At 37.8% G+C, this 14,278-nt stretch overlaps 2 protein-coding genes across 2 annotated transcripts in view; one reads left to right on the plus strand and one right to left on the minus strand.

The window, feature by feature from the left end:
* Positions 1 to 6,238, minus strand: part of LOC128209684 (pleckstrin homology domain-containing family H member 1-like) — a 105,601-nt gene extending 99,363 nt beyond the window's left edge. Inside the window, exon 1 of the mRNA XM_052913834.1 lies at positions 6,104 to 6,238. The gene's annotated coding sequence lies outside the window, so the exon portion shown is untranslated. The remainder of the gene's footprint in view (positions 1 to 6,103) is intronic.
* A 4,315-nt stretch (positions 6,239 to 10,553) lies between these two features.
* Positions 10,554 to 13,406, plus strand: LOC128209686 (4-galactosyl-N-acetylglucosaminide 3-alpha-L-fucosyltransferase FUT6-like). The gene is made up of 2 exons (XM_052913842.1): positions 10,554 to 10,742; positions 11,864 to 13,406. The coding sequence occupies exons 1-2, from the start codon at positions 10,602 to 10,604 to the stop codon at positions 12,959 to 12,961; spliced, it is 1,239 nt and encodes a 412-aa protein (XP_052769802.1). The 5' UTR covers positions 10,554 to 10,601; the 3' UTR covers positions 12,962 to 13,406.
* Positions 13,407 to 14,278: the final 872 nt, after the last annotated feature.

Raw genomic sequence — 14,278 nt, forward strand, 5'->3', positions numbered from 1 at the left:
AGGAAACTCTCAATGCACAAAAAAACATTAATGCACAATTTTTTATTTCACATAAGAATACCTCATTGCAGCCTCAACCCAACTACTGGATTGATCTGACATATACAAACAAACCCAACTACTGGATTGATCCTATACTAACAAACCAAACTACTGGATTGATCCTATATAGACAAACCCAACTACTGGATTGATCATATACAAACAAACCCAACTACTGGATTAATCCTATACAAACAAACACAGCTACTGGATTGATCCTATACTAACAAACCCAACTACTGGATTGATCATATACAAACAAACCAAACTTCTGGATTGATCCTATACAAACAAACACAGCTACTGGATTGAGCCTATACTAACAAACCCAACTACTGGATTAATCCTATACAAACAAACACAGCTACTGGATTGAGCCTATACAAACAAACCCAACTACTGGATTGATCCTATACAAACAAACCCAACTACTGGATTGAGCCTATACTAACAAACCCAACTACTGGATTGATCCTATACAAACAAACACAGCTACTGGATTGATCCTATACTAACAAACCCAACTACTGGATTAATCCTATACAAACAAACACAGCTACTGGATTGAGCCTATACTAACAAACCCAACTACTGGATTAATCCTATACAAACAAACACAGCTACTGGATTAATCCTATACTAACAAACCCAACTACTGGATTGATCCTATACAAACAAACCCAACTACTGGATTGAGCCTATACTAACAAACCCAACTACTGGATTAATCCTATACAAACAAACACAGCTACTGGATTGATCCTATACTAACAAACCCAACTACTGGATTAATCCTATACAAACAAACACAGCTACTGGATTGAGCCTATACAAACAAACCCAACTACTGGATTAATCCTATACAAACAAACACAGCTACTGGATTGATCCTATACTAACAAACCCAACTACTGGATTGATCATATACTAACAAACCCAACTACTGGATTGATCCTATACAAACAAACCAACAACTGGATTGATCATATACTAACAAACCCAACTACTGGATTGATCCTATACTAACAAACCCAACTACTGGATTGATCCTATACAAACAAACCCAACTACTGGATTGATCCTATACAAACAAACCCAACTACTGGATTGATCATATACTAACAAACCCAACTACTGGATTGATCCTATACAAACAAACCCAACTACTGGATTGATCATATACTAACAAACCCAACTACTGGATTGATCCTATACAAACAAACCCAACTACTGGATTGATCATATACTAACAAACCCAACTACTGGATTGATCCTATACAAACAAACCCAGCTACTGGATTGATCCTATACTAACAAACCAACAACTGGATTGATCCTATACTAACAAACCCAACTACTGGATTGATCCTATACAAACAAACCCAACTACTGGATTGATCCTATACTAACAAACCAACAACTGGATTGATCATATACAAACAAACCCAGCTACTGGATTGATCCTATACTAACAAACCAACAACTGGATTGATCCTATACTAACAAACCCAACTACTGGATTGATCATATACAAACAAACCCAGCTACTGGATTGATCCTATACTAACAAACCAACAACTGGATTGATCCTATACTAACAAACCCAACAACTGGATTGATCCTATACAAACAAACCCAACTACTGGATTGATCATATACAAACAAACCCAACTACTGGATTGATCCTATACAAACAAACCCAACTACTGGATTGATCATATACTAACAAACCCAACTACTGGATTGATCCTATACAAACAAACCCAACCACTGGATTGATCCTATACAAACAAACCCAACTACTGGATTGATCCTATACTAACAAACCCAACTACTGGATTGATCATATACAAACAAACCCATCAACTGGATTGATCCTATACAAACAAACCCAACTACTGGATTGATCCTATACAAACAAACACAGCTACTGGATTGATCCTATACTAACAAACCCAACTACTGGATTGATCCTATACTAACAAACCCAACTACTGGATTGATCATATACTAACAAACCCAACTACTGGATTGATCATATACTAACAAACCAAACTACTGGATTGATCCTATACAAACAAACACAGCTACTGGATTGATCCTATACAAACAAACACAGCTACTGGATTGATCCTATACTAACAAACCCAACTACTGGATTGATCATATACTAACAAACCCAACTACTGGATTGATCATATACAAACAAACCAAACTTCTGGATTGATCCTATACAAACAAACACAGCTACTGGATTGATCATATACTAACAAACCCAACTACTGGATTGATCATATACTAACAAACCCAACTACTGGATTGATCATATACTAACAAACCCAACTACTGGATTGATCATATTCTAACAAACCCAACTACTGGATTGATCCTATACAAACAAACCCAACTACTGGATTGATCCTATACAAACAAACACAGCTACTGGATTGATCATATACTAACAAACCCAACTACTGGATTGATCCTATACAAACCCAACTACTGGATTGATCCTATACAAACAAACCAAAGTACTGGATTGATCATATACAAACAAACCCAACTACTGGATTGATCATATACAAACAAACCCAACTACTGGATTGATCCTATACAAACAAACCAACAACTGGATTGATCATATACAAACAAACCCAACTACTGGATTGATCCTATACAAACAAACCCAACTACTGGATTGATCCTATACTAACAAACCCAACTACTGGATTGATCCTATACTAACAAACCCAACTACTGGATTGATCCTATACTAACAAACCCAACTACTGGATTAATCCTATACTAACAAACCAAACTTCTGGATTGATCCAATACAAACAAACCCAACTACTGGATTGATCATATACTAACAAACCCAACTACTGGATTGATCCTATACTAACAAACCCAACTACTGGATTGATCCTATACTAACAAACCCAACTACTGGATTGATCCTATACTAACAAACCCAACTACTGGATTGATCCTATACTAACAAACCAAACTTCTGGATTGATCCAATACAAACAAACCCAACTACTGGATTGATCATATACTAACAAACCCAACTACTGGATTGATCCTATACAAACAAACCCAACTACTGGACTGATCCTATACTAACAAACCCAACTACTGGATTGATCCTATACTAACAAACCCTACTACTTGATTGATGATATACGAACAAAACCAACAACTTTATTGATCTTAAACAAACAAACAAAACTACTGGAAGGATCATAAGTATACAAACAAACCCAACTACTGGAAGGATCATTAATAAACTCATCCAGGTGTAAGCTTCAGCATCACACCTTGGTTTTGCACTATCAAGGCCACATCACAGTAACCACTTTATGTATTTGATTCTTACTTAATCAAAGTCTTTCCAGTCATCACACTTTCTAAAATAATCAAGTAAGACCACTCAAAGTTAAATATAATGCAAATTAGAACCCATGTTTGAGTTTGAACTCAATATCTAACTTTATTTTGCATTGGGTGTTTTAGGATAAAATTATGACCATGACTATTGATACAAATAATGGACTCATTGTCTAGTCATGGCAGTGTTTTTTTAAACGTTTTGTGAATGGGGTCAGGGCGCTTCGAAATGCGAAAATAGCGACAAAATGCCTAAAATTATGAATTTAAGTGAGTATACTTAAAACAAGAATAGGAAGCAAAAGCACTTTAAGGTAAAGAATTTGAAGAATTCTAAGAAATAAGGAATGCATTGAAACATAACTGTACTAATTGAATTGTTAAAAGATGATAATAAAAAACCAACACTGCATGGTGAACATTTGTAATAAGTAATATTATAATCCCATAATCCATGACATATGGTCTGGTCATGAAGAAACATTTGGCCATGGTGTTCCAAGTTATTCCAAAATATCTCTTTGCATGGCAATGTCACAGCCCAAATAAAATTTGTTGATACCGCATGCAAGCTGACATAACCAAATCTGATAAATTTGGTTTTCATTCGAAAACCTGGTATTTTCATTCATAAAACCTAGTAAAAAAAACTTTTTATAGATTTATGTGTTTAACAGTTAATGTTTAACCAAAAAACAATGACACAGCTTTATTTTACATTAAACGTTTTTTTGTTAAGCATTTCATCTCATATCAAACTCTGTTAATCCGCTTAACTTTGCAAAAAGGGGTGCTGATGGTGCCTGTATTTTAAACAATTTAATTAATCATTTATATTATTATTTATTTTATATTTAATACATGCAGTACAAGGATGATGGGTTAGTAGATGACAAAAGGCATAAGTGATTCTTATCTTTTTAAGTAAAACATGTAAGTTGTCATTGCAAAGAAAAGTGAAGATGATGAGAAGAGTATAACTTACTACAATGTTCCGTTTTATAGCTACATTGTATATTATATAATTATATGTTGGTATTACACCGATATTTGGTATATACTAATTAACTTGTCTAGGTCAATCTTAGCAAAGAACCTTTCCTACTACCGTACATTGACACTGTAGCAAAAGCAGCCGTTGGGACAGTCTCCAGCATTCAAGCTTCTGTAGGATAAAAGTGTAACTAGGCTGAAACCTGACACCAAGTTGACTGTCATTGACTGGGATGGCACTGGGAACCATGCTAGCCACACAAAAGGGCATTCAGGGTAATCGTTTCAGCATTTGGTAATTTCTAATGTTTCCCTGTAATGCTAAAACTTCCGACTGTCATTCCAATGCCAAAAAATATAGATCATATTCAAGCTTAAGTTATATTTCAGATTCACAAACAGCATTTTTTTCTCACATAAATCATTTCAGGTGCTCATTACAGCAGTAGAATTAATCGAAATGTCGTGTGTAATGGCGAAATTTAGCCAATAGTGTGTATATTTTTAATCGGATTCCTTCAACATTTTGGAATAACCGGTCAGATTGTTGTGTCCTTTCAATTTAAAAATGATTAATCTTTGCGCAGAACGCAATGATATGCTTAGGATTGGTATATTAGGTATAAATTTCATGTCTGAACTGGACATTTATCATTTTCATGACAAATTGTGTTTTGGAAAGTTTCTTCTCTTGTCAATTTTTATAACCCTAGTGGATTTTTAGCTTTTATAATATGTTGAAATATCATCAACAAATCATGAATAAAGTTGTATTGTGTCCCTAGTCTAAAATAACAGTTGTTATACCGGATTCTTCCAATCTCTAACGTCTTAACAGGTTTGTGCAAAAACGGGGATTTTGAAAAACTATTGAAATTGTATTTAGAGAAGTATTTTATGTTTGAAATAGATAATAAAGGTTTACATTCATATTTTAAAGTGTAACTTAAAGTGCAAAGATATTTTGCACAAAACAAGCATTAAATGCATTAAACCACAGGATTTACCTTTCCAATAAAACAAAACTTGACTGACACAGACAACAATTATGCCAAGTGTAAACATTTGACCATCTCCAGCAAGCTTCGAGATAGACCTTGTAAATACAATCGTAACAACTCGGCCATGGCCGAAGTGTTCCAATTGTTGTAAAACTGTGAATCGCAGCCTTGCAGGTGTCCTTCATGTATATATCGTTATGTTTTGACAGTTTCATGAAGAAAAACGCATCAAACTCATTATAATTTGTTGGATAATTTTTGAGTACGGAACTAATATAAAATAACATTATCTGGTAATATTTCTTGTTTTTAAGATATTTTATAGACGCAGTATGCTTTAACCCAGAATCCCGATCGGAATAACTACCCACTTTAGATACAAAACAATTTGTATGTGAAGGATTTGCCATATCAAAAATCATAAAAAAACGGTCAACGTTCAATTATTTGGACTTATTGTGTCCCATGACGCGATAAGCAGCCCATAAAATATTGCATTTTTTATTTTCAGGGTCAAGACTGAATTTACCCAACTGAGGCCATAGGCAACTATTTAAAGTAAGCCAGGGGCAGCTGTTTGGAGCTGCATCATACTTTCAAGTCTATGTGCATTACACTAGTAACACTGCTGTCACCTCACTTAAAAAATGAGAGTTGGGCTAATGCCAGTTTACCTGTGACTGCTTACTCCCTTGTGAGTCATAAGGAGTATATGCTGTATTGCTACATCAGTCTAAAATGACAACTAACTATCTTTTCAATTCATGATACCAAGTAATAAAATATCAGACTCCATTAATTTGTGGCAGACAACAGTTGTTTTGTTGAGTAGCACCCAACAGGTATATGTGGTAGCGCACAACATTTTTGCTTAACTCAACGCAGTGGTTACTTCCCTTTGTATTACAATATCACATTTTTCTCTGTTTCTCATTGGTTATTTATATTGAAAAACAACGCAGTTTTAAGGAACATTAATTGAAATTGCATACATACCTGTAAAAAATACTTTCAAAAAATAATGCAGCTGAAAAGTTTGAATAGATGGACGCACAGATCTTCAACAAATATAGTTGTATAAAAAATATAAGATAACGTGTGTACATTCATTCCTTTAAAATTAATCAACATGCCTTGGATCGATTAACTAAAGTCATAACGGCCTGGACAGGTCTGACTCCGGCGTGCCAAAAAAGGTCAAATCACGGTAAACTGACCGTGAAGAGGACTTTTATATACTACGTATCTGTAAAATGAAAAATATTAAACATCGATACTACTATTTCATTAATCGGTTGTCAGATAGTTGGCGACAGTTCAGCCACTGGTCTTTATTGGTGACACAGTTTATGTGTAAAGAACTCGGAATCCAATTGATAAAAAAATAAATGCATCGCCGACCATTCGCGAAACATGCGCTTCAACCTCTTACATTTTTTTAGTTGAGTTTTCTGATTGAGTGCCTGCAGTTGTAAGTTTTAGAACAAGCTAATCTGCAGTAATTTGTTGCCAATAAATCGCTGACCTGACATTGTCCGAGAAGTTGCTCGCATTCCTTCGAACAGTCAGTAATCCGTTTCAACATACATAACCAAATAGTAGGACACTCATCCACCGGTCATACAACCGTCGCCCAGTACAATTCGGTACCGCGGACCATTGGCTGCATTATGTCTATACATTAGCAGTCCGCGACACCAATCGTGAAGTGTTGAAGAGAAATGGGAGCACATGAAGGGAGAGGTTTAAAGGCGAAAATAGCAATTTATAAGAGCAGTTTTGTAACAACGATGAATGTCATGTTTAGCGCAACACAGTCGAGAAGAGAGGACAACAGTTTGACACTTTAGTATGGTAGTTTCGCGTTTTCGCGGCGAAAATGCGGCAATGCGAAAATGTGAAATAATAATAGGACACATTTTTGCATACGGTCGGTCCGAAATTCAAAAATTGCATGTACAAGTGTTAAACATCTCATTTTTCTGCCGTTCGTTTTATCGTTAAATCATAGGTTTTACAAGGCAGCGTCATGTGTGACTTCTTCTGATACCGTTTTACGCATGCAAAAAAGCGAAAACGAAAAAAGCGCTCTGCGGTGTTATCGCCTTTTCGAGTCAAATACCCAACACATTATTTAAATCACGCACGTTGACACGATGTTACGCGAGAGTGTGGTCTTGTGTTGTGGGGTAAACTGGAGTGCCTGGAACAAACGCACCTGTCCGGCTTGATGACTACAAACCAAACTCACATGCGTTCACTTATAAGCTTACATAACTCCTGTTGATCGTTCCAAAGCGGTAAACCCAACTTATATAAATAGTAATAATTGTATTTTGGTGCTTGTGTGATATGACTGTGCTGTTCAGTCGAGTACATTGTGTCTCTCTCGTTAATGTCTGTTAGACCTTAGCCGCCCGAGTGCCTCTAAAAACACGTCTTCGTTGAAGTCTGTTGGATAAAAGCCGAGGTGTTCCGATAGGTCTTTGTTTAATATTTGGCTAATGAGCTTGCGTAACACCCCCATGCTCCAGACCTTAATTTGCAATTACAAGTATAAAAATGTACCTATATAAGGGTGAGAAATCAGGTGACTTAAAGGTGTTCTCACTTGGGCACTCACTTGAAAGGAATGTGTTATTGATAAGTGTTCACTTTTCTTGCAATCTAAAAATGTATACATGTACATATACCCTCGTCAATTAAAATTTAAAAAAAATGTATCCCTATCTGCGTCTAATCACAAACTAATGTGACAAGCTATATGAAGGTATATGGCGTCAGTTAAATTTCAAATTTATTAATGATATAAGGCGGCATATGTTACTTGTATTACTACAATATCGATATTTATATGAACAGAAACTGTTCTTAAAATCATAAAAAAAAATATACTCTGGAAAAAAACTACAGTGGCGTAAAGAAAGCGGCCTAGCGGCGTGGAGTTTGTGGGCTTGCTGCCTAGTGGTAAAGCGGTGTGAAGTAAGCAGCCTGACGACCAAGTGGTCAAGCGGTGGCCTAGTAGTCAAGCGGCGTGAAGTTAGCGGCCTAACGGCCTAGTAGTTAAGCGGCATGAAGTAAGCGGCCTGACGGCCTAGTAGTCAAGTGGCGTGAAGTTAGCGGCCTGGCGGCCTAGTGGTGTAGCAGCGTGAAGTTATCGGCCCGACGGCCTAGCGGTGAAGCAGAGTGAAGTTAGCGGCCTGACGGCCTAGCGGTGTAGCAGCGTGAAGTTAGCGGCCTGACGGCCTAGCGGTGTAGCAGCGTGAAGTTAGCGGCCTGACGGCCTAGCGGTGAAGCGGCGTGAAGTTAGCGGCCTGACGGCCTAGTGGTGAAGCAGCGTGAAGTAAGCGGCCTGACGGCCTAGTGGTGTAGCGGCGTGAAGTTAGCGGCCTGACGGTCTAGTGTTGTAGCGGCGTGAAGTTAGCGGCCTGACGGCCTAGTGGTTTAGCAGCGTGAAGTTAGCGGCCTGACGGCCTAGTGGTGTAGCAGCGTGAATTAGCGGCCTGGCGGTCTAGTGGTGTAGCAGCGTGAAGTTAGCATCATGAAAGCCTGGCGGCCTAGTGGTGGAGCAGCGTGAACTTAGCGGCCTGACGGCCTAGTGGTGTAGCAGCGTGAACTTAGCACCATGAAAGCCTAGCGGCCTAGGGATGGGAATGAAACAGCTAAGCGGAGTGAAGACCTGGTTGCATAGTTGTCAATCGGTGGGAAGTTATGTATACATTTGTGGTAGGCGTACTCGATGACCCGCAACCCCCACCATAAACTTGTCAAAATGTTTTACACTTTATCTTCTTCTCTCTCTAGGGTGATGTTCAATATAGTTTTTAAGATTTAACTTAAAATTGCTCTTACCTTTCTTGGTAAATCTAAGATCAATACTTAGTTAAAATTGGGGTTATGCTAAATTTTGTTGAAATATTTTATATGTCTTTTATGTTTGACCTAGTTTAGGTACTGTCTGAATGTTAATAAAATGAATGGGGTGCATATAAATTATGTCATTACGCACGTGTATAAGTGTGTGCTATTTCTATCTCTTAAGATATTGAAACTATACAATGTACTCATGAAAACGCTCGTTTTTTTATATCTAAGGTTTTCAACCACGTAAAATAGTAATCCCCGTGTCTTTCCTTGCGGGTAAAGAATTTCTATTAATTATTATTGTGTTTTCCTTAAAAGAGCACATGTATATTACTCTCTGGGGGTTTTCCCGTTGTAAACATATATTTTAATTTCTTTCTCGGATACTATGCTGAACAAATACTGCAATATCTCCACCATATATATATAACATGGGATCTAAGCGTTGAATAAGAGGTCTGAATGACGGGTCTGAATGAGGGGTCTGAATAAGGAATCTGAAAGAGGCGTTTGAATAAGGGTCTGAAAAATGGGGTCTGAATGAGGCGACTGAACTAAGGGTCTGAATGAGGCGTCTGAATGAGTGATCTGAATGAGGCATCCGAATGAGGGGTCTGAATATAGCGTCTGAATAAGGCGTCTGAATGGGGTCTGATTGAGGCGTCTATATGAGGCGTCTAAATAAAACGTCTGAATGAGGTGTCTGATTGATGCGTCTGATTAAGGCATCTGAATGGGGGGATTCTTAGATAGAGAGGGGTCTGGATGAGGGGTCTTAGAGAGGGGTCTAAATGAGCGGTCGTAGAGAGGGGTCTGAATGAGGGGTCTGAATGAGGGGTCTTAGAGATTGGATTAAGTGAGGGGCCTTAGAGAGGTGTCTGAATGAGGGGTCTTAGAAAGGGGTCTGAATGAGGGGTCTAAGAGGCCTTTTCCAAGACAAAAACAATATATTGTATGCATTTCTTCTCTTCCATGTCTTTATCATTCAAACGATTATATTTGGAGGGGCCGGGTACCGCCATCTCTTGACCTGCTAGTGATATTAAATTTCAATAGTTTTTAATTTTAACACGCACGCACGCGCAAGCACGCACGCACGCGAACGCACGCACACACACACACACACACACACACATTAGCTTAGTCATATTTTAAAATGGTACACTTTCCTTTTTGCTAAAGTATATAATGATTTTCAATGCATTTGCATTTATATGGTGTATTTGCATTAGCAAGCAATGTTGAAACAGATGTCTGAAAACGGAGCTTTCGAAAGACTTTTTAAAACCCATCAATACATAGCGTAACATGGATTATACATTAGGTTCCGTTCGTTTTAACTTTTTGTGTAAAATACTATTTGGCACGTTCTTTATTTTAAGTGTGATATATGTTGTACTTTGGAATCTACCATTTGGATATAAACCTGTCAAGGCTACGCTACTTTGGGTATGCTTACATGTAGATTCTATCAAATAAGATATATTTTAGAATTTGGGCCGGTATGCCGTGTGCGGCATGCTGTCCGTGACTTTGGTCCTCATCCGCGGCACGCGTCCGCAGTTCGAAACATAAACCCTTTTTCGTTGTTCGCACAAAGAATAAGGCAAAAAGAATTGATATTCGATAGTAAATAAGTCATTGTAATTCAAGAGTCACAATTGTTAATGACATTTCAAAGTGACTCGCTCATGGTTTGTAAAATGCACTTTTTTAATTACGAAATTAAGTGTGGCAAATCATAAGGAGTGTTAAAACTAAGATACCAAAAGCTGGAACCCTTCAGCAAATGTTGATATTTGCCCAAGTATCGTCTTTGAAGACCACAATTTTCATTAGCGTTTATAACGCGATTGAAATTTAATTACGACTGCGGTGTTGCGTGATTGGTTCATTGACATTATCACCTAATCAGGTCAACATATCCAACACTGCTATTAATGTCCCGGTGGCCGTGTGGACTATCCGGCTGTTGTTGTTTTTTCTTGACTTTACCGGCGTGGGTTCGCCGAACTCCGCTAAAACCAAAATACTTTTTTATGCTATGAGTGACAGCGTATTTTTTTGTGCAATTTCGATATCATAGAGTAAACTAAAGATAAATTAAGTGTTTTCTGATGCATTTCCGGGAAAACTAACTTTTGGCCCCAAAACATGAGCGAGTCACTGTAATATAAAAACATACTTGATTTGTAATCATAAACTAGGCTTTATTTAAATAGTTCATTTCCACATAGAAAAACGTTCAAATTGAACAATTGTAGATTTAAAGTTTCATAATTCGTTGTTGTTGTTTTATGACATTGTTTTTATGCAAAATGACAAATTACTCTTATTAAACCAGAAGAAAAGTCTAAGCATATAGTATCACCCAATGTATATTTTTTATACATAATTGTTTTCCAAGTAAATCAACGCCACGCAAGATATGACGAGTGATGCACTACACTTAAAAATATCCCTGAATATAGACTGTTAGCCTTTTCTTTCACATCAGATGTTTTGTTCAAACATGCAGAGTGGTAGGATGCCCATGGCATTAATTTTTTCTTGGTCGTGTTCTTTTACAGTCTCTTCCACTGTATCTTGAAAATACAGACGTGGAAACTGAACACAACATTACAGAATCAAAAACTGAATACAACACCACAGAATCGAAATCTGAACACGCCATCACTGACACGGAAACGGAACACACCATTACCTGGTACAATTTACCTTGGTTTATAAACACAAGAGGAAGTGCCGTGAATTTTACTTTTAAAAATTGCAAATATAAAAATTGCAAACTATCTTTGGATCGGAAAGATATTAAGAACAGTTCTGCTGTACTTATTGATGGGCGAGTTTTATCTGGGCGAAAATCATTGTTAAAGATTGAAAGACCACTTGGGCAAATTTGGATATACGCCGCCCATGAAAGCCCGAGATTGTACAAGAAATCAGACTGGATCAACTCTCCATTGCGGTATGTTTTTAATTGGACAATGTTCTATAAGAGGGAGAACACTGACATACACCTTCCATACGGACAACTGAAAGAAACGAGCGCCTTCTCTCCAAGAAATTTTACTGACATTGCACTACGCAAAACGGACGGAGCTCTGCTTATAACATCGCATTGTCCAACTGATTCTCGTAGGGAACAATACATAGCTAAATTAAAGAACTATTTACCTGTAGAAGTTCTGGGATCATGCGGAAAACCTTGGTCGTGCGGAATGCGAACTGTCCATGATGAATGCTTCGGACTGTTGAATACGACTTACGCATTTTATCTTGCATTTGAGAACGCATTGTGTAAGGAATATTTCACAGAGAAACTGTTCGAGAACTTCGACTACGATATTATTATTGTCTCGCGCGGCGGTGGAAAGGGCGACACAAATAGAATGTTACCTCGCGATACGATTATTACAACAGACGATTTTGAAAACGCGGACGATCTTGGAAGATACTTGGCATATGTATCGAAGTCGCCAGCAGTATATGGATATATGTTGCGCAGAAAAAGTAGATACGTTTCAGTAGGTTACAACGCCTTGCACGAAAGAGCGATGTGCCAAATTTGTGAAATGATAAATAACGTAGAGAAGAACCGGAGAACCATCGATATTTACAAATGGCTTTTTATTCCGGATGCATGTAGAATCCCATATGATATTTAAAAAATATGTTGAATAAGGTCATGGCGGTTCTATTTACCAACTACTGTGTGTGAAGTTGGCCGGACAGCCGAAAGTTCACCGGATCAATCAATCAAACTAATCATCAATCAATCAATCAATCAATCAATAAACCAATGCAATATATTGCATCCAAGATGGCCGCCAAATTTGAGCAAAATCGACAATTTACTTAAAATTGTGTGTTTTTCCTTTGATTATTGCGCAATACTATGAATTATAAATACAAACCAATCAATCCCAATATTATTATTTTTGAAACTTAAAATGTTATGACCTACTACTATATTGTTGTTGTTGATTCCGGCGGCGGACGTCTTGGACGCCATCTTGAATTAAAAACAAGAACACCAAAGGTGGCGCGAGGCCATCAATCAGATTCTTAAATAGCAGGAAATAGGATAAAATTTTTATACACAACCATGGGTTGTCGACATTGGCTGCCAGACAATACCATCTTATGGAAAGTATCGAACAATCTTGTGCAACTAAGATGCAATAAAACCTGAATAAAGTAGTATGATTATAAGTCATGTGCTAGTATTTATTTTATTTTAACCACTCACTTGTTAACGATGAGATGTTCCACCGGTATATAGTTCGTTCTCATTTGCAGTGCTAGGGTGGCTCGCCCAAATCCCCCTAATATATTTATTACCATGTAGTGTTTGGTTCAAGGGGGAAGTAAGTTTAGGAAGTCAGCCCCGTTGACTCAAATTTTAGAGTTTACAGATTATGCACCAGTCAATTGTAACCACGGCCCCCCTGGTCCGGGGGTATACCGGGGATAGCCGGGAAAAAGGGCCGTGTTTTTACTTTCCAGGTAAAGCGGGTGACCGCTAAGGTTTTGTCATAGCGCTAAATTTAGCAGAGATTGGGCCTTATATAGAGTCTCTGGGTGCGGGGGCATTTGGCCGGGGTTTAACCATCATTTCGTCCCCGCAAGGCGGGGATTTTACCCGGGGTTGGCTGGACCGAAAGTCAAAGTCCCGGCTATTCCCCGGGCCTGGGGGTGCCGTGGTTACAATTGACTGGTGCTTTTCATGTATTACAATAATTACTTTGCATTTAAACAATATATTTCATCAAACTCGTGTCAGTGTAGAACTATCTCGTAATAAATCGACGTCAATAGTCTGCATATACTTGCGTGTGTGCGTGCGTGTGCGTGACAAATTGATGAATACCAAATATACGTTTACCTCCTGCACATTTAAGTAGCATAGCTCTGCTGCCCATTGTTCCATTGGTTTCTGGCAATATGTTTTAATAATGTCCGTTCTTTTGCTCTATCTCGGA

The sequence above is a fragment of the Mya arenaria genome, chromosome 11 (assembly GCF_026914265.1).
Source record: "Mya arenaria isolate MELC-2E11 chromosome 11, ASM2691426v1".
NCBI lineage: Eukaryota > Metazoa > Mollusca > Bivalvia > Myida > Myidae > Mya > Mya arenaria.

What these genes read in the sequence shown, in the direction of transcription:
- LOC128209686 (XM_052913842.1), top strand. Translation starts at nt 10,602, where the DNA reads ATGGATTATACATTAGGTTCCGTTCGTTTTAACTTTTTGTGTAAAATA. An exon ending in TCAAGGCTACGCTACTTTGG is followed by an intron (nt 10,743 to 11,863) that starts GTATGCTTACAT and finishes GTTCTTTTACAG; the next exon opens with TCTCTTCCACTGTATCTTGA.